At 45.1% G+C, this 24735-nt stretch overlaps 1 protein-coding gene across 1 annotated transcript in view; it reads right to left on the minus strand.

Annotated features, from left to right (window-relative positions):
• Positions 1 to 19147, minus strand: part of LOC114880102 (Krueppel-like factor luna) — a 222510-nt gene extending 203363 nt beyond the window's left edge. Inside the window, exon 1 of the mRNA XM_046285647.1 lies at positions 17919 to 19147. Coding sequence (XP_046141603.1) covers positions 17919 to 18020 — 102 coding nt within the window. The 5' untranslated portion in view covers positions 18021 to 19147. The remainder of the gene's footprint in view (positions 1 to 17918) is intronic.
• Between the last annotated feature and the right edge of the window lie 5588 nt (positions 19148 to 24735).

A 24735-nucleotide genomic window follows, 5' to 3' on the forward strand; every position in this document is an offset into this window, starting at 1 on the left:
GAACTACCCTCGACATCAATATTCACAACGAGTGTGCTCTTTTGCAGCAAGAACTGGAGGAGCCTCGACCAAGTTAACTCGCTTAGCACGACAACAAAAGCAAACTCGCGCGAGAACAATGCGAGATGACCAGACCGGAAACGGTAAAATTTGAAATTCAGCGCGAGGAAAGCGCGTAAATCGCGCGGTAGCCGCATCCCAAGCGCGACCAACGAGCCCTGCCCTACCGCTGGTTCCTCGTTACTCCTAGCCCGGGTTAGTTGGTTTTCGGACGAAAATTACCAGGACGCGATACGCGACAGGTGTGTGTATTTACGAGCGCGTGTACGTTCGCGCAGACTGCAGAGAAAATGGAGCCGCGGATGCTAGGATGCGTGACTCGCAGGCGCAGACTTTTGCCACCCTCTGCTCGTCGAAAAGTTCGCGCATAGAAAAAAAATATTCGGAAGCAGCAATTAAAAGTTTCCTGGCTTATCTCGAGCCGAACCGGGGGTTCGAAGATACTGCAATTAACTGAGTACGATGCGGGAAGAATTGTAAAAAAAAAGAAGAAAGAATCACCCTAGAGTAGGGTGGTTCGTTAAGAGGGGAATCTCAATTGATAGGTGAAAAATTCGATGATTAAAGAAATGTGAAATTTTTAAATAACATCAACTTAAAGGGGTTAAAATCGGCGCAGATGAAATGTTTCTTCCTTTGCACAGATAAGAGGCGCAAGTTTAGCGGGCACCGTTTACTTGAGTTCGCGAGACGCGTACGATTTGTTGGGCCGGAACTGGTGTATCGTCGTTGCCACCCGCCGCGTCTGGCCCGGGGGATGATCGATACTTTGAACTTGAGTTAGCAGAAACAGGGGATGCGGAAAGCGGAGACGATCGTGGCTCTCGTTGGTGTGTCGCGTGACGTATAGCATCGTGGGATCCATGGTCGCAGTATTAACGGTGATGTAGCGTCCCTGAATGTAATATCGTGTCGCGCATAACCCGATCCGCTCTAACGCACGATCCGATATTACTTTTCGGGGGAATAAATTCGAAGCGACGGTACCTCGGCTGAGCCTAGAGTAAAACGTAAACACACTCGAGAATATTCCTGCTTTTCACGAAATATATTATCTTCCTACGCGAACGACTGCAAACATTCCGGGACTTTTCATCTCGCGATAGCAAACGTCCCTTCTTTGTCGCACGACGAGTTACAGGAGGGACAGGAGGGACGAAAGGGACAGGGTGAACGATGAACCGTGGAAAAAATATAAATAAAATACGTAGAAGGGTGGGAAGATCTGGGCGAAATGGTGGTAGGAGCGGAGGAAACGAGCGAAGCAAGGGATGTTATCGCAAAAATAGAGAGACTTTGGTGGCTTCTTAGCGAGGGTAGAAGTACAAGAGCACGTGGATGGAACGGATGCAACGATGGGGCTAGCAAGAGATCGAAGGAGGGAAAGAGGTGGAAGGGGGTACGGGAGAATTCATTAAGGTATGAATAATGCGTCTGCGATGCCAAGGCTGCTGCCGAGAGCACCACCGTGCATACCATGGCCTGGCCACGGCATGGGTGGAAGAGCATGGCTAAAATTAAAGCGGATTCACCCCCTCCGCGGCCACGGCCTCTAGGCGAAAACGTTCTTCGCCACTCACGGTCGCCACGTGCTTTTCTTCGAAGCAACCGGGAGACCCGTGTGTGCTGGATAAGAAACGATGGAACGCGAGCAAACGACAAGAGACCGACCGGCAAAAATGTCTATCGTCGAGAAAGAATTTAGAACGGGACCTAAGGCTGGCGAGAAAAACCTTGTCGCCATGGGAGTGCTATTAAAAATCACCCTATCTGTAACTACAATTTGTATACTTTAAAGTAAAATAAAAAGTTCTCCGAAATCCTCCCTTTTATTCATACATACGTTTATCGAATACTATCCTTCCTCGTTTGTTTTCTATGAAAAATCGTCGGAAGCGGCGGATGGAGTAGTCGTTTTAAATACATTCCGATAACGCTCGTACACGGCAGAGGTACGCCGCGATGTTTCTCCATATACGCCACGCGACCGAGCCTGTTCCGTAACAGCGGAAGAACAAACGACTCGACAGCAGACTAAATATGGGAGTACCACAGGTTTCACTGTTTCCACGAAATTGCTCAATCGATCGACACACGCGTTGTTCGAACATAAGATAGAACACTTTGAAATGCCTCTTATATTATATATTCGAGCGGAATCTTTTTTAACGATCATACACATCTGGCCGATGGAAAGGGGCAGAACGGGGCTCTGTTTACCGTGACGAAGATACTAATGATGTTAGAGGAGACGCGACGGTGTAAATTCATTAGCAGCTGGCGTCGCGTCCCGTTCTTCGTGGATTAAAGCGAAGCAACTGGAGCACCGTGGTTGCGATCGAAACTCGGCGTCGACGGTCTTTAATGCGACGAATAGAGGAAATCTAGATTGTTTGAAAAATTCATTCCTTTATGATTTACGTTGGGGAAGTAATATTTCAAAGCTTCTAGCTCCTAGACTCCAGCATTTTCGAAAATGGAAAGTGAAAATAATTCAGATCCTGGCGTCGCCACGTGCAGAGGTGTAAACTGTTCGAGTATCCTGGCGTGGATGCTTGCCAGATGCCTGCCAAAACTGCGTTTCGAATGTGTACAACAAGCTAACCCAGAGGCCCAACACAGTACTCGGAAGCCGACGACTGAGCGACAGCTGGTATTAACTGGCCGACGAGAGAAATAGGGTACGGAAGGTGAGTGAGTATCGGGAAAGAACACGACGGGGAAATATCTGAAGTGTTTTCCGCGCGAAAGATATCTCTTTCGAAAGCGACGCGTCATTGTGCGATGACATCAGGTGTTCGGATCGGTGAAAAATTTTGAATCGTTGGCGTCAGACGCAATTTTAGCAAAGGATCTCGGGGACAGAAATACGAGTTCGATAAAAAGCTCGATTTAAAAATTATGTAAAGAAAAATTCTGCCAGATACTGGCAGATTCGTTTGAATATTCAAGGACTTGGAACGTGAAATAGAACTTTTTTTAGATTAAATTTAACGTTGAAAAGTTCCAGAAGAATACACCTGCGTTTTAATCGCGGGAACGCGGTCATTGATCGGTTAATTAACCGTACGACTCGGTTAATTAACCACCCCATGATTGCACTTTAGAGAATACGGGGTGAAACCGTGCGTAGTCACGGAAAAGGACCAAGAAGTTTAGCACATCGTATTTTAGGGAAGTTTTATGAGTGTCCCTCGTCTTAAAGAAGAGGAAGATGCAACGAAAAACCGGCTAGAGCGAACCGGAGGGATAAAGTAGACTTCTGAAGGAGTAGCAAAAGGGAGACGCAAGAAAAAATGAAGGGAAACCAAGGAGAAACAGCGTGGATGGGTGCTGTGCAACGATAGAGATAGACGAAGAAAAGGATAAAGAGCACCTCCTTCTGAAGGAGTCATCGACTTACTCGAGATATTAATTTCTCGTTAAAACTCGCCCGTCGAGCTTTCGAGCAAAGACGGACCACCGCGCTTCGAAATGGCACGAAACAGACGGCCGGGGCTGACGGAGAGAAGCGGAAAGAAGAGGAAAGAAAGTACAACCGGGCGGAGAAGAAGCTGCCGTGAAGAAACTCGTTGGCCGTCTTCGAGGCAAAGACCGTGAACCGAGCGACGATCTTCTTTTCTCCACGACAGCCAAGTAATTACGGGGACCAGAGATACTCGGTCGCAAGTGCGCGCTTTATCTCATCATGATCCGTCGGAGCGAGTGGTTGAGCACCGAGGATCGCGATCCACCGACGGTAGATGATTTACCCCTGGCTCCTTCTCGTTGTGCAAATCGCCAGAGATACCGATTCGTTTACATACAACGCGATGCTTTGTCGCCAACTAACAACCGAACGTTCCTGGAACGATCGTAATCGTCTGGCCGAGCATGACCGTGCGGAAAAACGGGTGTCGTACCGCGTTGTTATAAACGACTCGCGAGACTTTTTGAATTTTTTCGTTAATGCCCGGAAAAACGAACGAACCATCTCTCAGCCGCGTAAATTACAACGCGTTCCATATTATTTCATTTTGGCGACAAATTTTCGCGCGAAAAGAAGAAAAGGTTCGGTCGAGGAAGAGATGAACGACTGGTGAAATAGCTGGTAAACGGTCGACGATAGGATGGGAAAAAGAACGGATTGAAAGCGAAGGAGGAAAGAAAAAGAAGGAGAGCGAAAGACACAGGGAAACGTGGCGGGCGCATCCGCGTGCAGCCGGCGGAAGTACGGAAAGCGACTGGCCTCTTTTTCCTGCATCCGGTTTGAATTACTATCATCCCGGCGAGCATTGTCTATTGTGGCGGAGAATTATTTTATTATCGCTCGGTCGACCGGCTCCGAATGCTTCCGTGAAAGGCAACGGGGTGAGAGAGGGTTGTCGGCGGGCAGGATTGTGTGCAGACGCGTAGGAACGAGCGTGCACGAGGCTCCACGGTTCCGCGATTTATTGATCTCGCGAAAGAAAACGAGAGGACCGTCGAAAAACGCAGCCGCGACCAACCTCGGTGAAAATGGAAAAATATCGGACGGAAGTAATGCCGTTCAGACTCGCGCCGCTTCCGTAATTACCCCCAACCCCTTTGCAGATTTTACGATCGTTTCCACGATTTGTAGCAGTATCCGTGACCAGAGTCGCGACGTCGAATGAATACAAGCATTACGAGTTGCACGTTTCCAGCTTGTTCGCGGAACGACCGCGACGAAAGCGATTTAAGGTAGGATCGATGAGAGGACTGCTTTCGACAAACCGAAATCGTTCAACTAAGCAACCAACTCTACTCGATTACCAATGCTTGTTCCGCGGAAAGACAGCAGAATGGTCTTGATAGTTTAGAGTCGCTCTAAGTAATTGCCGTGAGATTTACAAATTCTATTTATCGATTACGATATCACGGCGGAGCATCCAAAAAATCGCGGCACGCGATCACCTAACACGACAGCGAATTACCTGATCACAGGGCTTACCTAACGAGCCTACACCGACCTTTTCGAATTAATTAATGTCGCTGAACAGACGCGTGTATCCGCGTGTGGCAAAGGATCCAAGTTCATTTCGAAAAGGTCTCGGTCACGGTTCACCCCTCTATCAGCGCTCGGGAGCTAATCGATGGAACGGAAACTATCGTTTCTCGCTTTTGTCGACAAGCTGCAGGCTCGCTTCTGGAGTCGGAACATCCGCGCGCGTAAATTCGCAAGGACATGTCCATAGAACGATTTCTGTGCGGCCAACGAAGCGCGGTAACGAGCAGATCTCCGCGTGTTACAGCGAAAACAACATTCTGCTGCGCCTGTCGGTATCGATATCGCGCTTGTATCGAATTTCGTAAGGGACAACGATACAACCAGGTTCGCGCACGCACGCTCTTCGTGTTTCAAGCACGTTGTCGTGTGCACTTTAAACTAAGCCTCGAGTACCTTCCCTCTCGCGTTACAACTGTTTTGCCCCGATGAAGCGAGCTCCGATTTTAAATCGTAATCGAACGAAAATTACACGGCTTAATATTTACATTAAAATCATGTACGAGTGTTCGAGGGACGAGTCGATTCGATGCATCGCTGGCTTGGGGATGCTCAAAAAATCCTTCCCTCATTGACAACGCGCACGTGTACTCGCGACGCGTAGTACTCACGAGTTGTACACACGAGACACGATCAATATCTATTTTCCGACTCCACGTTTCGATTCCAGCCACCGTATCTGTCTCTGCAGTCCTATTTACCGAAGCACATTGACGTCACAAACTTTTCAACTTGCCGGGATGTCTGGTAACGATGCAATTTCCAATAGGAAAAATCTAATCGTTTTCGAGGAATGACGTTCGACCTCGATACGGTGGACGCCATGAAACGGCATACAATTGATCGCGATCGTTTAAAATAACGACGGAAGGTAATTCGATTTTCTTCACGAACGTCCGAGCAAAGATACACGCGATTTTCGATTCTAGTAACAATCGGTTTCGCGTATCCCGCGAGTAGTAAATAACGTCGCAAGTAGATCCGACATTACCACGGCACCGCCATCACTCTGCTTAACACCTACCATCTGTACTCTGAGACAGGGAAAGCGGAACAATAAATTTCGTCTTTTTTCCCAGCTGGACGAAGCGAACGTAAATAATTGTCTGCCAATCCCTTCTGCGTCGAAAGTCACGGTATCGTGTATCAACGACGAGCCTACGCAATGCACCACGCCAACGAAACAAACTACCATCTGCGAAACACCGCGATTATGATTTAAAGATGCTATCGATGCCCGTCGAACAATCTTCTCGCGTTTTCTTCCTCGACGATGTTTCAAACTTCGACGCGAACGAAAGAGACGATCAGTCGACGAGCTTTCGCCCAATTTGACGGAACGCTTATGAAATATTAATAGGAATCGGAGAAATTTAATTTATTCCCGGGACGCGATATCTATACGGCAAAGGAGGCCCGTTGTTAAATGGCTTAACACGCTCAGCAGACCCTTCTACGTGGACGTAGGCGCACAATACACGTCCATCATCTCTTGTGACAAGAGAAATCATTCGTACGCGATCGCATGGCGAAACTGGTTGCTCTGGATCGTTCCAGGACATCTTGCTCCATGGAATTCTACAGCGACAGGAGCCGCTCCAATAATGCTTTGAGCAAATATCTTATTTGTATCGGCCGAGTACGCGCTTATCAGTGATTCTCAGATCACGAGGTAGAAGGACTGATGTGCCCTCCAGCACAGATAACCTTGCACAATGTTGCTATCAACCTTCTGTTGCCTGTACTAGGTGTTTAATTTAACCTGTAATTTCTAGTATGAATATCATTTAAAATTATAGAATAATTATTTATCCGTGGGAAAATTGAACAATCTATAACATTGATCGTTCACACTAAATATAATTGTACATGACAATCGTGAGAGCTTCGATGAACTGAATCTTGAACGTGGCATGACAATTGAATCACGAAACTAATCGTTCAAGAGATCGTGCATCAAGAGTGACCGCAAGATCGTTCCAGGACATCGCGTTCAATTGAATTGTACAGCGACAGGACCAGTTCTGATAACGTTCCGGGCATATATCTTATTTGTATCGAGCGTGTGTGCTAGCGATTCTCAAACTAGAAGTAACAAGGATCGTTCGAAACTGTAGCTTGCAATGACGATCGAATAGCGAAGTTAATCGATGAAAAAAAAAAATGGAAAAAGAACGATTCGTTATCGCTTGTACACCTCTCGACCACGTTATCCATCGTGTTGACTTATCGTTGGCGAATCGTGTAACCAGCGAATGCGTTTTCTTAGCGATAAACGTGGCTAGCAGTAAAGATATCGTCTCGATGGATAGAGCACGTTGGCGTCGTTGAAGAAAAAAAAAAAAGAAAGAGTTGTGAATCCAACGTGATAGTTGTCGAGACTGGCGTCATTGTTTATTAGCAGGATTTATCTGGCTCGCTCTATCCTGGTAATAACACGGTACGTTGATTTATTCAGATTTCATTCATGAAATTACGCTTCCTCGAAGCGTGTGCGTACGAGCTCGTCCAGGTGCAGGGTGCACGCGTGCATCCGTGGTTTCTTCGTTGCACCGAGAACCAGCTCGCTCGAGTACCCGATCGTTCCGAGCTCAATAACTTTCAAACGCAGGACAGCTTTCCAATCTAGCTCATTAACATCAATGATGCTCCGTTACAACGCCAGCCGATCGGCTCGAGAATCATTCAGTGGCGCTCATGCGAAAGGAAGCCGGGGCGATCGGTAACGATTACGTGGACAACACGGGAAATTCGAGTACCAGATATGAAACCGATCGGTCGTATCGAGTTTTTCTTTCCCTTGTCTCAGGTCCCGCGAGTAAAACGAATCCTGTTTACGAGCCGACTCCGCGTAACGCGTTACATGCTACCTGTTTCTTCTGATTTAACGGGGCAATTCTGTTCCAAGGTTATATTTCAAGCAGAGATAATAATAATTTTTATTTCGTCGCTGGATTCCAACTGAACAAAGGGAATAGGAGGTTCCCGCGGATATTTAGACAAGCTTGAAATATGTACTACACCAGGCATATTCTTTTCGACGATTTTTCACGTCGCGAACAGCTAAAAAAGTAGCGCCAGCCCCTTCTATCGCTGCCAGATGTTCTCCAAAAAATTTAGAATTTTTTTCCTACACCCCTGAAACAGATTTCATGGCACGACTGATATCTTTGCATGGGCAAACCAACGTTTTCACTATCCTTACTCTTCGTTTAAATTCTGGATTGTTGACATTATCGACTGATCATTAATGCTTCCGCGATGACAACGGCGAACAAATTTGCGGGTCACGTGATTGTAACGACGAGCAACCTTAATGTATTTACAGAGCTGAAACCCATTAACGCGTGTCTGCAAGTTGTTAACGGCATGGCTGGCTGGCTGAACGAACAGACAACTTATCGTTTCGCTTCCGGCCGTGAGAACGCCGCGCCGTTTCGTTCTGTACAGCTTAAGACGAGCCTAACTATCCAGTCATCTACCTATTCTCCTCGGTTGTTTGTCCTTTGGCGACCGGATTTCCTCGTCGATCCTCTTAACCGTCGATCGACGAGGACAAAATTTCGCGACTAGCATCGATGCAAATGTCGCTACGGATCCGCTTAACCGTAGAACCCGCCGGGACAAGGGCCAGATGAAACTGAGATAAGAGGCAGAAGAGCAGAGGTCGAAGAGAAAATTCAGCGAGAAATAAAAAGAACAGAGGGAAAAGAGAGTGAGGGAGATTTTAATCCCAACAGCCGAGCGAAAGTTCCTCGAGGATCGAAGTATCGAGCATCAATATTCATGATACTTTTTTATAATTATATACGTTGAATCAAGTTACGTAACGAAGCGGAGTTTTTCAGGACTCTATGAATGTTCTATCGAGTGAGTGGCAGGAGCGCGGATGTACATATTGAAGAGTGAATAATAAAATTTTTATACGGTTAATCGTACGATCGAAGAAATTTAGTGTCAGGTACGTAAATGGTCTTCGAAGGTAATCAATTCGATGCTGAGTCATTCGATACAAATTAAACGGCTTCATTGATCGAACCACGGTATACCTGGAAGCTGCTTATCGATGAATCATAAAAATTCGAAGTAAACGTACTAGTCGCATAGACGAGTCTATCAATCATAGCACGGTTACACGTATCACGGTCCATCAATCAACCCGGCACGGTATTGCGAATTTCCCGAGCTCGGCATTTTCCTATTTATATTTTCGCCCGATCCAAAGTTATCGGCCGGGTCTGTTGAAATCGATTCTCGACGCCGAATTTATCGTGAATTCGTGTCGTCCACGAATTAGAAGCAAGCATCAGGTCGAACCGAGGGAAATGCACGTTCCTTTCGAGTTTATTAAGCGGATCCATTTATTTCCACCGAATCGACGTACGAGACTAAAATTAGTGACGGTTACCAAAAGTTAGATCCTCGTCGAAGCTTCAAGTCTAATCGGAAAAGAGGTCTGGCCAAAGTGCAGGTGTTCCTGCTTTAAAGCCGAATTTAAAACACGCTCGTCTTCCATTTATCAGCTGGACCAGATATTCAATTAGCCATCCTGACATTTCACTCGTTAATACTCGAGGAAATTACTTGAAGAAAGAAAAAGTCTCGCTGAATCATCGCGAGAATAATTACTGAAAAATCATGGAATGTTATTAGCGGATTATTTGAATTTTTTCCAGTAGGAAATGCTAAACGACGCGTTTAGAAACGCGGCCTAAAGGCGCCACTCTAAAGTTAGACTAGTCGCTGTTCTCCGAGCTCTAAGAATAACTTTACCGTGTCGTCCTGTAAACAAACAAAGACCATCTGACATGTTTCGAAGTTGAACATTACTCTGTACCGCGAGAGAAAGCATGTGTTCGAAAACACCGTTGTTTCGTCGTTGAAGCAATTGCGTAATTTCGTTCAACAAATACACCAGGGTGTTCTTTTATGCAGGAATTTCATTCGTGGGAGAAAGGCTGGACGGGTCTGGCGTCACCTCTCGTCGTATTCGAAATTTCTGATCCTATAATCCCGTCGCCTGCATACAAATGGTAAATATTTAACTTGTAACATTCCCTGCTCCCATGGGGAGGTTCAAAAGTCGAGCTTTGTCCGTCACTCTGACAAAGTGGCCCTTAGAAAACACCATCTGTTACATTCCCGACTAGCAAGAATTAACGTGGGGTAACACGGTAAACAAGAAATTGTACACAATCCTCGAAAATTAAACGGCCCTTTATGTTCTTACCGTTTAACCGTCGTCGGCTAAATAAGGGATACCCGAAAAACTTGATGACTTTTCCGAGTGGACAATCGTTGAAAGAAAATGTATAATATGTAGATGATTTCTTCTCTAAATATCAGCTACGCGTCTAAGCCTACTCGTCGTCGAACTTGTCTCGTTTTCTCGCTTAATTTACAGCCGACAGCTAATCAACTAGCAGAGTTATTCTAATAGCGTTTACTTACAATACGAAACCTGGTTCTTTTTTATTTAGGACGCGTGTCTTAATCCTCGGCGTGGTACACGCGAAACGCGTACTGTGGAATTACAATATTTGCACGTTGCAAGACCTTCGAGGTAAGGACGAACGAGGATCGAACTGTCCGAGGTAATTACTCCGCGACGTCTCCTAAAGGTTCTTGTCTAAAAGTTTTATCACCTCCGGGATGGTTCGCGTAAGTGTCTTAAAATTATCGTGTACCGATTACGAAACCGTTTTGTCAGCTGATAAACGTACGCGTGTTTATTTTCAACACCTTTTAAACGTGCTGAAACGAGGAAGTGAGCACTGAAATAAATTGTCAAATAAATTGTAAAACAAGCGAAACGCTGTTATCGATTACGAAGGGGGACAAACATTTTCTAGGACAATCGTTGCGCGAAAATAACTTTGTACAAATCTCTCGGCGACCACTCGAGAAAAAATGATTGAGAAAAAAAGGAAACATCGCGGATTATGGTCGCGATATAACGATGGAAAAATATAAACGTGAAAAGTACAAGTAATCGGTGTAGTTGATTCGCTATCTTATCTAATCACCACCTCCACCGACTAACCTTAATTGATCAAAACAGTAAATCGCACTTACTCGTTGCTCGCACCGTTATAGCGATCGCGTTATACGGCAATCGGGTATCTCGGTAACTGTAAATAATTAAAGGAAACTACACGATGCTCGAATACGTGACACAAACATACAACATGTTACGTATCGTACTTATTATCGAGACGAGACCTTGCACGATCGGCGTAATTTGAAGCACGATAATTTATCATCGTTTCGAAAAGTATGAGAATAATTTGCAGAATAAACGTAATCAAAACGAGGAGAGAACGATTTTTCGCAACTGGTTTGATATCGAACGTTCCGCGCGTTTGGACGTCCGATAAATTTTAATAAGATTATATTTCTTTTGGCCGCAACACGAGCGCACGTCGAACAAAACGGCCACAAAATTTGTCCGACCGATCAAATCGACCGACCGAATGACGGATAAAAGGGGACGAGTAGAGGAAGACCAATTTGTTTTTATCGGTCCTTTGTTTCTCTCTTTGGTTTTGTATCCTCTGTTCTACCGCCCTCTCTGTTCGCTTTGCTAGCAGCAGCTCGATACAAGCGACGGTTCGCGCAAAAGCGCGTTAATTCGAGCGTGACTATCTACGCAAATTTTCCTCTACCGATTGTGTCTTCGACAAAATGGTCAATTATTAACGGGGTACGTGGTTGCGTTTCCCACACACGGTTATCCGTTTTCTATCGTCCCGCTGATACAATAAATAATAGAACGCGGAGAAATTTCTTTAATCTATTCCTATCACAAACACGCGATAAAGGATTTTAATTGAAGAATTTGAAGCTTTCTGGAGTAAACGAATCGATGATTTGAGATAACGTAATTATTCGAAGATCACTCACAGACAGAAACGAGATAGAGAATTACGATAACCGGAGGCAATCGGTTGGAAGAACGCGTGAAACTCATGCACAGTCCAAATAAAAATGGTTACAAATCAGTGTATGTCGATCGAGGGATTCAGTGGCAAGTTCGTTCATTGAAAAATTGTTTCGAGAATAGGAGGAGGGACATTGGGTTACGCAAAGGCACGCATTTCGATGAGAAATGGCAGGCGTAGGTTTCCGAGGTGCGGCCAACGTCCTTCCAAGACGTCTAGCTCCGCTACGTACCGTGTACATATATACCGACCGGTTTGATCGGTTGTGTCGCGTTTTTCTGTCGGCTTTCCCAAGCGTTTCTCTCATCTCTTTCTCCCGTTGCGATCGACTCTCTACAAACGAACTCGCGCGCCACTATACCTTCCCTTCCCGCATTTCCGGTTTCCAGCAGTCTGCCGGTGACCTGGGCGCGACCCGGATCGCCAGATTAAACGCGAACAAATCTCTCTCCCGTTACCTCCTGTCCCGCCCCTCTCGCGGTTACGCCGGATATCGTGGAACGCATCTACTTTGCCGTTGCAAGCCGGTAATAAGTTGTACAGGTAGATCAGTTCGATTAACCTCGGTCTGACCCGCGATAAAATTATCCCCAGCAACCTGACCGAATTGATAATCGTTCCCAAACGATATCGATTTTTCTCCTCGGCGCGTAACGCGATTCGAAACGGAAACGGTACCGCGATACGGCCGCATAGAAGCACGCGTGTTCGTTTTGGCACGCGCGTCCCGTCTCGGCTCGGCTCGGCTCGGCTCGGCATGCCATCGTAGTGAGCGCACCAAGGCGAAACTCAGAAATAAACCACGCGTTCCCGAGGCTGCGTATTCGAAACGAGCCGTGTTCGCGCCACGGACCCCTTGGAACGGAACCGGGAACGAGGGATAAACGCGATTGTACCGTAACGACCGCGAGAACATCCTGCGCTCGAGGTTTTCACGGGACGCATCGATACTTCCCATGCGTTGCGAACAGACCCGGCAAACTTGACACGATCAGCTGATCGATGCGGATGGATATTAAGAAAGAAAGATAGCAGAAATCACGATAGTACGGCAAAAGGGTTCGAAGAAAACGCAGGCAGCAGCAGGTAGACTAGCTAGAGAAGGAGTTTGTGCCATCGAAGGTTAACAATGCCACGTTCCGTAGCCACGGCTACAATGGCATCTTTCGCATCACTCACATTGCGAGCCATTGTACCGGGAAACCATTGTTTCTCGTCCCATTGCGCGCATCGGTGGCCCAGAGGCGACCGAGGGGTTCGGGGCTTGGAAAAACCGGGGTGCTGGAAGCTGGAAATACGAACGGGACATAGTCGCGTACCAACGGTCCCGTGTTCTAGACAAAAGAGTTACGTCAGGCCCATTCACCCAAAACGCCTTTGTGCGTCCGGATATTCTTATTCCAATGCCAACACAAGAGAAACGGAACAGCGGAGACAGTGGCAGAGGAAAGGATCGGTACACACACCGGCACTCGGTCAAGTCACCGGTGTCGTGTGCCATTTTAAAGCCTCCCAGAGACTTTTCCTCTCTTCTCTCTATCCACCACGGCAATGTATGCATATCGCGGACGTGTAGGCATGTACGCGCGAGAACATCTCCCCTCGTATTCGATCAGTACGAAATACATTTTCAAAAATATACGCTCGCACCGTGTAACCAACCTTCCCTATCGTTTCGTTACATCCGGGGATTTTTCCCGTTTTTTATTAAAAGAAAAAAAAATTGTGTACATATCGAGCTTGCGGGATTTTCGAATTTTGTTTCCGAGATAAGCTTCGAATAAATATACACTGGTGTTTCCCCGGTTCTATGGATTCAACGATACAGTCAACTTTATTTTAGAAATCGGGTTTCAAGTTATTAAAAATTTTTAGATATTCGAAAATGTAAAAGGATAATATTTTCATGGTATTCAATGTTGAACTATCTTAAAATTTCAACAATCGTTACCCTCGATTCGATTCGTCGCACCAATTCTTACGTACTGGATGCAAAACACGGCGCAACAAAGGGTAGACGAACCGAACGCGAATTTTCAATCTCTCGCGTGTATCCAGGCTCGATCGCTCGGTTATTTATGAGCTCGTCTGTAAAATTCGAAGAGGGATGCAATACACGGTTGGGTGAAAGTCGTGCAAAAGAAACTCTCACGAAATTCTCGATAGATAAGCGAATGCAACTGCGAGGAAGAGAGAGATAGAGTTTGTTGTCGCCAATCCGAGCGACGACAGGACGGAGATTGTGAAACGTACGTGTACCGATACACACGCCATAAAATATCGCGAATGTGTCGTAATACGAAGTGGAATCGGCGATTGGTGTCTAAGAAGAATACAAAAATAGGAACGATGCGACTGTCACGAGCGTATGATTCATTCGCGCCAAAGTTTCGCGGGCAATCACGCTCGCAGTCGAAACTTTCACGCGAACAATTGTAAAACGTCCTGTACATATACCGCATATTTTATAGTATCGGCAATTTCACGTACCAACCGGTAAACAGAGATTGAAACGCGAAAAATTTCGAACCTCGCGTCGATTGGATGTTGCGACTCGTTGTCATTCTGATCGTTTTATGCCGGTTAAATAGAAAGATAAAAGAGAACGCAACATTTTATTCGCCGAATAATGCATACAATCTATAGAAGGCAAAATTCAATCGTGAATATTACAAACGAACTCGATCGATTGAAGTAAAAAATTTCATCAACAATTTCACGAACAATTCGAGCATGATGGTATCGTTTCTCGCGTATTATTCGAGCAAACAGGATGGTTCTAGCAAAAAATATATATTTAGCAATTGATGGTTGAATTGTTTTCTACAAAAAAGAAGATATTTCCTATACTACAATTAGCAAGAAGACGGTCAGTACGGTAACTTGCATATTACAGACCTTTGGATCCGCTTAGCGTATCAAGAATGAATAATTCATCGCTACTCGATACGTAAGATGTATTTCAGTAATTGCATCAGGTGTTAGATGAAAGGAAACTTCAGCAAGGTCGTCCGACACCTTACACCCGTTTATTTTTATCCTCGCTTTTTATTTTTTTTGCAGACTCCATGTGGTCTTGGCAATTATCGTAATTAGTTGCATTAATAGATGGCGTTCCGGGAATTGCTGTTAAAAGAATCCAAGCATTGCGAAACGACCTATACCATCTTTCAATTCATAATTCTATTTTTCCTGCTGAAAAAACACCGTCTCGCGTTCCCGTCTAATTTATCTTTCTACACGAACGCGCAACAAGTTTGTCATAACAATTGATAATTAACGGAGCAGCGTTCGAACGAACCGCGTCACCGAACTCCAAATCAACAAGTCGTAAAGTTTTCAAGCAAGGTTTCCAGTTTGACGAACGGTCACGCGATCGAATGCTCGCGCACGTTTAAACCGAGGAAACTCTTCGCTCGTTTTTCACGGCTGAAAATCGGCCGAGTTACATCGTTTTCGACAGCCCGCTGCATCGGCCGGTCATTTCGTCGGCAGCGAGGATAATTGTCGGCGAAACGGGCTCGTGTAAAGTTCGGAATACAAGAATATACGACAGAGAGCACCTGTCGAATCGCATTATCGGTCACGCGAGTAACGCTGTCGCGTTGTCGATGTGACCGAACCGTATGTTCAACGATCGGATGACGCTGTCCGTGTACATCAGCGTGTTAACTTGCGAAATGTTATCCCAAAAAGCTAGTTAATATCTCTACAAACGTACCGGAGCCAACCTGGGAATCGTTCGATCGTGTAACAAACAGAAGAATCACGATCGACAATGAAACGGAAGGATAGACATTGGCCTGGCTGGAGTGACGTATTTCTTGGCCGATAATAAAAACAGTGAATCGTACGGGTAATTAACGAGAAAGAGGAGAAAGCGAGTACTAAAGTGGCGGTCGGTTTTCCATTGGGAAACCCTTCGAGACGTTCAATTAGGCAGCGCGCCAAACTAAAGCCGACCCAACAATGTTGCGCGGGTCAAACGTCGAGTTCCAAACGACAAACCGAGATTTCCTTGCCATAAATTTCCCTCCTAGCCCAACGATCAGATACGGCATCGGTAATTAAAGGAAACGACGATTAAAAGGTATTACACGAACGCTCGATAAAATCTGACGATACACTCGCTTACTTTCTCGAGCTCATCGAAACTGTCTCCTCTTAATTACCCTTTGAATCGTTATTCTACGTGCCTGTGTATAAGTGTGTACGTGTACATCGATCACGATTTCCTGACTCCGTTAAACGAAACTCAACTTTGCTCGTTTATAGCTATCGCATCTAATTAGCGGTGATTAAGTAACAGGGTACACCAGAATTCATTAAATATAATCAACAGTTAAATTCCTGACCTAGATAATGTTTGCAAACAGCAAGATAACTGCGATACCAGATTCTAGGAAAAACTACGCGATTCATTTCACGCTGCTATCTAATAAACGAGAATTCGCCTTTCTTCCAGTTGTATCATACGTTTTATAACCATCTGACACGCTTTCGGATAAGAGTATTTCGTAAGAAATTATGAATTACGTTTGTAAATCGTTTAACCAGTTAATTGCGCTCGACTGTATACACATATTCTACTATAAAAAATTATCATTGACTATAAAAACTCGAAATTTCAATAAGATGAAATAAAAATGTCATTTGGTGGTATGTTTCCTTTATATTACCAATAGAACTGCAACAATGTATTTTAGGGTATTTTATAATTTTAAAAAAATTGATTATTCTCTGTGATATATCGGGCATTCCCCATACAATGTATTATTTTTTACAAACTGACAATGAGTTAATTATTTTCTCCAATGCATCTACTATTCTCCGAATTGATTTGTATACTTTAATTTTATTGATAATTTTATATGAATTTTATTATCTTTTGACAATTAAAAATTTTTTAATAATAACAACCTTTTCAACAATGTACTGTTAATTTTGTATCGAATAAAAATGTAACCCCTCCTCCTTTTGCATGACTTTTTTCTAATTCCGCATACTGCGAGGAGTTTTTAAACCTAAACTCCGCAGTTAAGTGGTTAACACATAAATTCTACGATATCTAAATTTTAGTGTTTTATTTGTGCCGTAAGATCGTAAGGAAGTGTTTACCAAACGCGCACGTGTACCGCGATGATTTTCTCCGGACTGGTATACGGGTTTATCGTCCCTGAAGGTTTAAAAGGAAAGAGGCGGATAGTCTGATGGCGCCATCGTTCGTAGTATTTTAAATGAACCGAGGAAACTGTTGTACTCCGACTGAGATATTGAATGGGGAACAAGTACGCGCCCCTCTTGCCTTCCCCGGCCACTGGAAGGTCATTGCACACTCGTAAACAAACAGGACGCGCCGTCTATAGTACGCTTGGCCGCGTCACTGAACGTACACACCGATCTAATACCGTGGCTCAAGGTCGTCCCGTCATAATAGCCCGTCGCATATCGATAATCGATTTAAACGGAGTCCGGCCAAAAAATCCACCGGTTAAACTACATGTACATATGTACGCGATCCACTACCGTTGCCCGCTAATTCGGAGCGTACGAAAATATCCGATACGACAACAACAATGTTAACTCGATACCGTGTTTGTAAATAATCTTGGCCGTTTTGTGAAATTGACGCGCGAGCGAGCAGATAATTTGGTTGATTACGCGTCAGTGATCTCGATGGACAACGACGCGACGCGGCTTTACTACGTTGACCGTTAGAAATTCAAATATGGCGGTCGAGGTTACGAGCGCCTTTACGCGTTCAAAATTCACGGCCGGTACTTGAACTTCTTCGTTAGCGCGGCTTAATTCCTAGCATTGTATATATTGACATGTTCGAAAGAAATATGTAAGTACATAATCGTGTGTAGACGGTTGCGAAAACTTGCTAGAAAGTAGATGAATTCGCTTACCTGTTGCCAATGATCCTCGAGCGACGGCTGGGCCGAAAAGTATCCGGTGTCGTGTATGTCTTGCAACTCCCTAAATATGTTCCCGCTCGGCAGGATATCCATGGTTACGGCGGTTGGATCCGTTCGTAACTGGCTCCGGCACAACGAAATGAAATGGCTCCGAAGCAAATCAACCAACAAGAATAACAAAAGAACAAAACTACGCGGGCTCAGTGGCTGGTAATACGAAGGACTTAGATGGTAACGGAGCGCGTTCACTAACTGCACGCCGATACGCGACTCGACGTGACTCTAACGCACGCACGTACACGCAGCAGCAGGTAGTGGCACGCACACGTGCTTATCATCGAAGAAACACCGACGGTTACGGCGTCACCGTAGTAGGATGACCGACAGGGACCGATACGGAGCGAGAAGATAGGTTCACGGGCGACTCTGTTCGACGAGAACTAGAGAGGGACCGGCTGCTCCAAACCGCTTCCTTTTTCCGCGCGCGCACAAACACCACGAAATGCGTTGCTTCGAGCCGTGAGACCGATATATCTCGTTGCACTACCGGCTTTACTGTTGTTGTTGTTGTTATTGCCACTAGCGCTAGTACGGACAACGAAACTCACTGCAACGCCGTTGCTTGTGCGTATCGACGCTCTGTCTGTTCTTGATAGCGTCGCGTACACGAGACACGCGCGACAGCATCCATCATACGTGGAACGTGACAGCCGAGAATCCTTGTAACCACGGAACGAAAGACGAAACGTCAAAGCGCCGGCACGAGTAACGACCCGGTATCTGTTCGATTCATTCGGCTTCTCGCTTTCCTTTCTCTCTCTCTCTCTCTCTTTCTCTCTTCTACTTCACTCTCTAGGATGTTCCGATTTTTCGACTCTCTCTGAGACTCCTTTTCTCGCAGGAAACAGCCTCGTATCACTCGCGTTCGTTCGCTCCGAAAACTCGTGTACAAACACACTCTAGCGAGGAACACACGCGGCTCTGCCGTCACCTACCGGCTTTTTTTCCCGCGACACTTTTAGACGTCGCGAGGTTACGTCACGGTTTTAAAATCGCGCCGGTCACCACGATCGAGTTAAATACACGTCGCTGGGGATGGATGGCGAAAAAACACCGACGAGATATTAAACACTCCACAAGGAGCAACGATATCCCCAACCGTTAATGCGTACAGACTCTTCCGCGCGAGCGCCGAAGAGTGACTGACGTTCCCTTGCCATAACTGTACGCGAGCAGGGCCGAACTCGGCCGAACCCGACCGAGTGGTACCGAGCGCGCGCTCGTTGCCGGCGACGCTCTAACGCGGCCGGCGACCGCTTCGCGTCGTGGCAGCACTGCTCGGTAGCGTCGCGACGCCGCTTCCCCGAATCTTTTCCATCGCGTCCACCAACGATCTTTGACTCGCATGCCATTTTCTTCCCAGGATATCCTTGAACGAAATTAGAGGGATTACGATGCTTACGGAACGGTCTTAGAAGAACCGTTTTATACAGAATCATACAAATTATATCTTCCTTTTTGTACTCTCTTCCTTGCTATCCTATTAAACTACCTACCACTTTTTTTTCAATTAATTAAACCGTAAGCTTAAGTAAAGCATTCCGCTATCGTTTATTAGCGCTATAACGATCAAACCCGCCAAGAAATGTTTCTGTAATATAAATGTTATTTTTAATGTATTTTTCTCCAATCTTATCTATTACTTTTAATGCAAAACTATTTGTTCTTACCGCTTACTTTTCTTTACCACGCTCTAATAACCCATTCTCTTCGTTAGAATATAAAGATTCCAAGAACTGCATGAGTAGCGATTGTATTCTCTGTTTGCGATTCTAATCTTGTAACTTTAATACACGTTTAAATTGGTTAACTCCGTTTGCTCGATACATCCTCGCACAGTTCCCATTCGAGCGACCGATAAAATTCGAATCGTTTCAGAAAACCTTACCGTGCCATTGTTTCTCGCGCACGTATGTTTAGTCGTCTTTCGCGGCCGACGTCGAACGCGAACGATGAATTATTTGCAAATGAATAATCGGTCGTGAGTCAACGCGTGTTTCAGAGTGCAAACGGAGAAGGCAAAGGAGATGAACGCGTTCTGTCGTTGTACGTGATTCACGGATACAGCGCGTTCGTTAAAAGCTGTTTTGTTGACGCTGGTACAGCGCTCGGGAATGCCAGATTAGATACGTAAGCGGCATTTATGGCGAATGGAATTAGAAGACCGGCTCCACTTATCAAGACCGTACCTCGTTTCCGTTCGAGCTATCGTTGCCGAGCTATCGCTCTGCTGCACGGAGAAGCTGACCGCCAGATTCGAAATGCTTCCTTCTATTTAGCCTTTTCTCCGTGCTGTCCGTTTTGCGACGAAATATTTTCGACGGTCCAGATTAAAAGATAGCAGCATTCGTTCGGTCAAGAATACATCGAGAAATGTTTGCCCTCGATACGTTTCCAACGAAGTCGTCTAACGTTAACGTAACGAGAAAAATAGCGGATGGATGTGTGGGAGCATAGTGCTTTCGGAGCGCATCAATAACAGTCGAGCACGATAAATAATCGTCTTGACTTTCAAATATTGCTAATATCTTCCTGATGAATTTCCGCCGTTGCGTTCCATCGAATCCTGACCTCTCGTAACCTCTCGACTTATACACTGCTACATTCGATTCTCACTGGGTTAAGACGCTCGGCACCATAAATATGGCGGTTGTTGTTGGATCCAAGCCCAACCCTCGAAAGCTTTCTTGTTGCGAGATACATAGGATCGTCGATTTTCGCCGTTAGCTATGTTTGTTAGTCTGGAAAATACTTGTACGACCGCATACATCCGCAGAAAAGTTCGCCTGCTTCGTTCTCGTTAATTCCGTTCTTCTTTCCGTCTGTTCTCCTCCTATTTTTTCGTGTCTGTATGGAAAATATACGCGTGGATTTCGTCGCGATGCCAACGGATGAACAAACGCGTGCTGATGAATTTAACGTTTCGGTTCGACGCCAGTATTTCGTTAGCCGTTTGGCACCGTGAACAGGAGAATACGAAGAAAACGTAACGGTATCGGGTCCGGAAGATCTGATGCTCTCACATCGCCTATTTCCGATAATATCTTAACACAGCATCGTCGTAACGACTGTTAACCCCTTTAACGTCGTTTTGTCAGGGCCCGTATATAGCCGAGTTCGCTCGTTACGAGTATTTTCGGTCAGCGGGTCTACTGTTGCTCGAAAGGTCATCTTACAGTACAATGACCTGATCGTTAACCCTCTTTCGACCGTCGACCGTCTCCCGTCACCAGGGTGCAATAGCCGAGGATATCCTGAACTTCTGTATCCTCGTCTGCCGCCTTATCTCCCTTGTGTTTATCATAAAATGATCCTCGCCAACTTTGCGTTTTACAATATTACTGTAATTTTCTTACTTAGATTCACTTTTTTACCTCATAGACGTATATTATCGCGCAATGATATATCGTTGAAAATAATTAGAAAATCACGTTGACCGTTTACAGAGCGAAGATTAATATTCGTCGAGGTTGCAATTATCCAGAGTTACGTGCAGATTTTTAGCGCTTCCACGCGTGCAAGTTTCAGCAGAGTGTGGTCCAAGGTGAACAGGGCGCGATACACGAATGATCAACGAGCATTCGGCCCGGTGTCTTGCGTGTTCTCTTTGCCCGCTCACGATTTTCGCGATCGTGCTCGGAGCACCGGCAAGAAACACCGTAAGGGTGACGTAACTTACGTTGCATAATGCCACGGCAAAGGCTGCAACGAGCGCGTATAGTCGCAACTATTCGTGTCAACTGTTATTCTTCGAATGACCCTCGTTGGACAGACTGTGTGCACTCGCATCCTTGATGCTGGAATTTATGGGACGAGGACGTACGGGTGCTAGTAACGCTAACGATCTCTTTCGGCCCCAAGTCCGGTTCATTGGACAATAAAGAACGCTACGTCTTGGATGCAACTTGCATCTGCCGATCCGATGGATGGCTTTGGTTCGCGTTGCGCGAAGGAGACGGTGATAAATCACGATCTGTGCCACGAATTCGAAATAAATTTCCTCGACCGCTTTCGAAACAGGGTAGAACGGGAAAGTCCGATTACTAATGAGGACTAACGTGTGCACACGAAGGTTGTGTACCATTCGATATCGTCGCTGCATATTTAGTTTTAATCGAGTGTGTTTAACTTGATAAAACTATCGAGAGGAATTATCGTTTCGGGCTTAAAGGAGGATATTTGTGCAAAAATCAGTTACTAGTTACATTTCGCATGAAATTTTCAAAATGTAAAGATGGAATTAAACGATGTAAAACATCAGGGAGCTGGTATTAGAGAAACGACCCCTATGGTTGGAATATTAGATGCTGTGAGTGGGACAAAGACAGCGCAGCGATTTAAGAAACCTTTTCTTCCCCATCGGTGGCAGTCTGTCACGGACCAATCGACCGACTTCTCTTCAAACAGACTCGTAAAAATGCTTTGTACGAGAGGGTTTGAACGAAATTAAGGGAGCTCTCAATTCGCATTCCTTCGGATGATGTATGAGACACATTACGCCCGACAACTTGCGATATATCAAATTTTTTCCCTCGTTCGTGAGTAACGCGTTTCTACGTACCTACGAGCGTAGTTACATGCGTGTAATATACCATGGTAGAGAAAGGTTTTCCGATGAAGCGATAAAATTTATTGTGAGGTCGTATTTCGACATGTGAACTTCGTCAAGGAGCGAAAGAACATAATCGTTTTAATTTGGCTCGTTCAATTTCTCCGTTGATCGATGGACCTTAACGTGCTTGCCTATTTGCCATGCACTTAATGGCTTCTAAGGAAGAATCGAATTTTCCCTCCTAGCAGTTGCCGTATGTGCAAAATCGAATGGTTAACCGCGATTTCATGTCGCTTCTCGAGGGCGCACTTCCTGTCCCCGTGACTTCGTCCCGGTGGTCCATTAAAGCCTGAGGAAGCGAGCTGGTCGTCGCGAACCGCAAAATCGTGCTATCTGGGATGGTGCTTTCAGCTTCGACTATTCCTCGCACCTCGGGAAAACCTACTGGAATTAGTAGCCGTCGGAGTGCAAAGGAAACGAAATGCAAGATCAAAAGATACGATTAATTCAACATTTCCTACAATGTAGGTATCACTACCTACGTATAAGCATTTTCAATAGGACATTTCGAATGTTGCACTTTGTTGTTAACTTGCATCGACGAAACGTGAAACGTGATAGTCCTGTTTTATAGGAGGGAGAAGAAATTCCAGGAAAACATTAACGCGGAGAAGTGCACATAACTTGAATTTTACTTTATCTATCGTGGAATGAATTATTCGAAATATCTAATGGCTTCGTTTACTTTAATCATCGAACATAAAATCCCCGAGTTAAATGTCTCGAGTTTACGTAAACGCTCGAGGAAACGTCGCTTTTGTGGTATTTAAAAATTTCGTACGTGCAAACGAAGCGTGACGTCTATTTAAAGCGTTTCTGAAACAGCGGTGATTAGCTGTTAGATGCAGCATCGAATTCCGTGGCACGAAGTGCCGCTTTAATAATTAAAAACATAATCTAGTTTAATTGCCATAATAAGCCTGCGCCGTGAAATTCCCTTTATGCATAACGAAGAGACCTGTCCTTTGCATAACCCCCGACAAATTTCCTATCTCTACGGTCCCCACTTTTTAGGGGTCGAGATTTCAACGCCACAAAAAACCACCCTTCCGTAATCCCTGCCACCTGATAACCTGGCACAGGTTAAAGTCGAATTAAAATCACTGACGTGAAATCACTCGTGCCGGAATTTATATCCCCTACCATTCCCGGACACTTCCAGACCTATGAGACCTGTCTCCATTAAAATCGGATAACATTTGTCACCGAGGGTCTACGCGTGCAGTGTCCTGCTTCTTTTCTATAATGATCTTGAGATCTATGACATTCCCGAGAGATTAGTGCCGGTAGGGTTAAACGAAAACCAGAAAATTCTTCCCAAAATATGAATAAAGTAAAACAGGCTCGAAAAATGTGCCGTGAAAGATGAGTCCCATTAACCCTCGTAATACCAAGGGGATTACTTTATGTCCGCTGTGTTACTTTCTCGGGAATTCTTGCTAAAATAAGTACCTGAAAATTTCGTTAATTTTCATGGAATAAAATTAAAAAAGATCTGCGTATTGCGAGGGTTGAAATAAAACGTCGAACAATCAGGGAATCCGTAACATATTAAGGGTTTACCTCAGTCGGAGAACCTGTTTATTCGGCTCGAATATTAAACCACGATAATAAATGCAACTTTACGACTACTTTGGATTACAGTGTTCGGTTGTGTAAACTAGGGGTGTCCATTTTTGTGCGTGTTAATACGAAGATATGGACTGGGCGCAATATATCAACGATATTCCTGGCCTCGAACCTTATCCCCTTTATTCGAGTCGTGGCACGCGTGGGTACACACTTCGCCTACCGCAAGAGCCTTCGTTACACCGAACGTGCTTGGTTTTTTACCGGCAATACATCTACGTTGTTTCAGGCTCGTTTATCCACGTAGTTGAAGGTTAAATATATGATCCTTCGAGAAACTGCTCGGCGTTTGATCGACAGAAATCATTTTCGTTTATTACCCTTTCTCTCATTATTGAATAGGAACTGTTATTTCTTTTATTAACTAAGGAGTGCTCAGATTTTTCTTTTAACTTCGCAATAATTCCTCCTCTCTTTCGACCCCAATTTACGGAAGTGTTTTAAATCGAGTGACTGGCAAGTATTCCGAGAAGCGGCAGGAAAAATATACATACGGGTTTAAGTATC

Source organism: Osmia bicornis, chromosome 5 (assembly GCF_907164935.1).
Source record: "Osmia bicornis bicornis chromosome 5, iOsmBic2.1, whole genome shotgun sequence".
Lineage (NCBI taxonomy): Eukaryota > Metazoa > Arthropoda > Insecta > Hymenoptera > Megachilidae > Osmia > Osmia bicornis.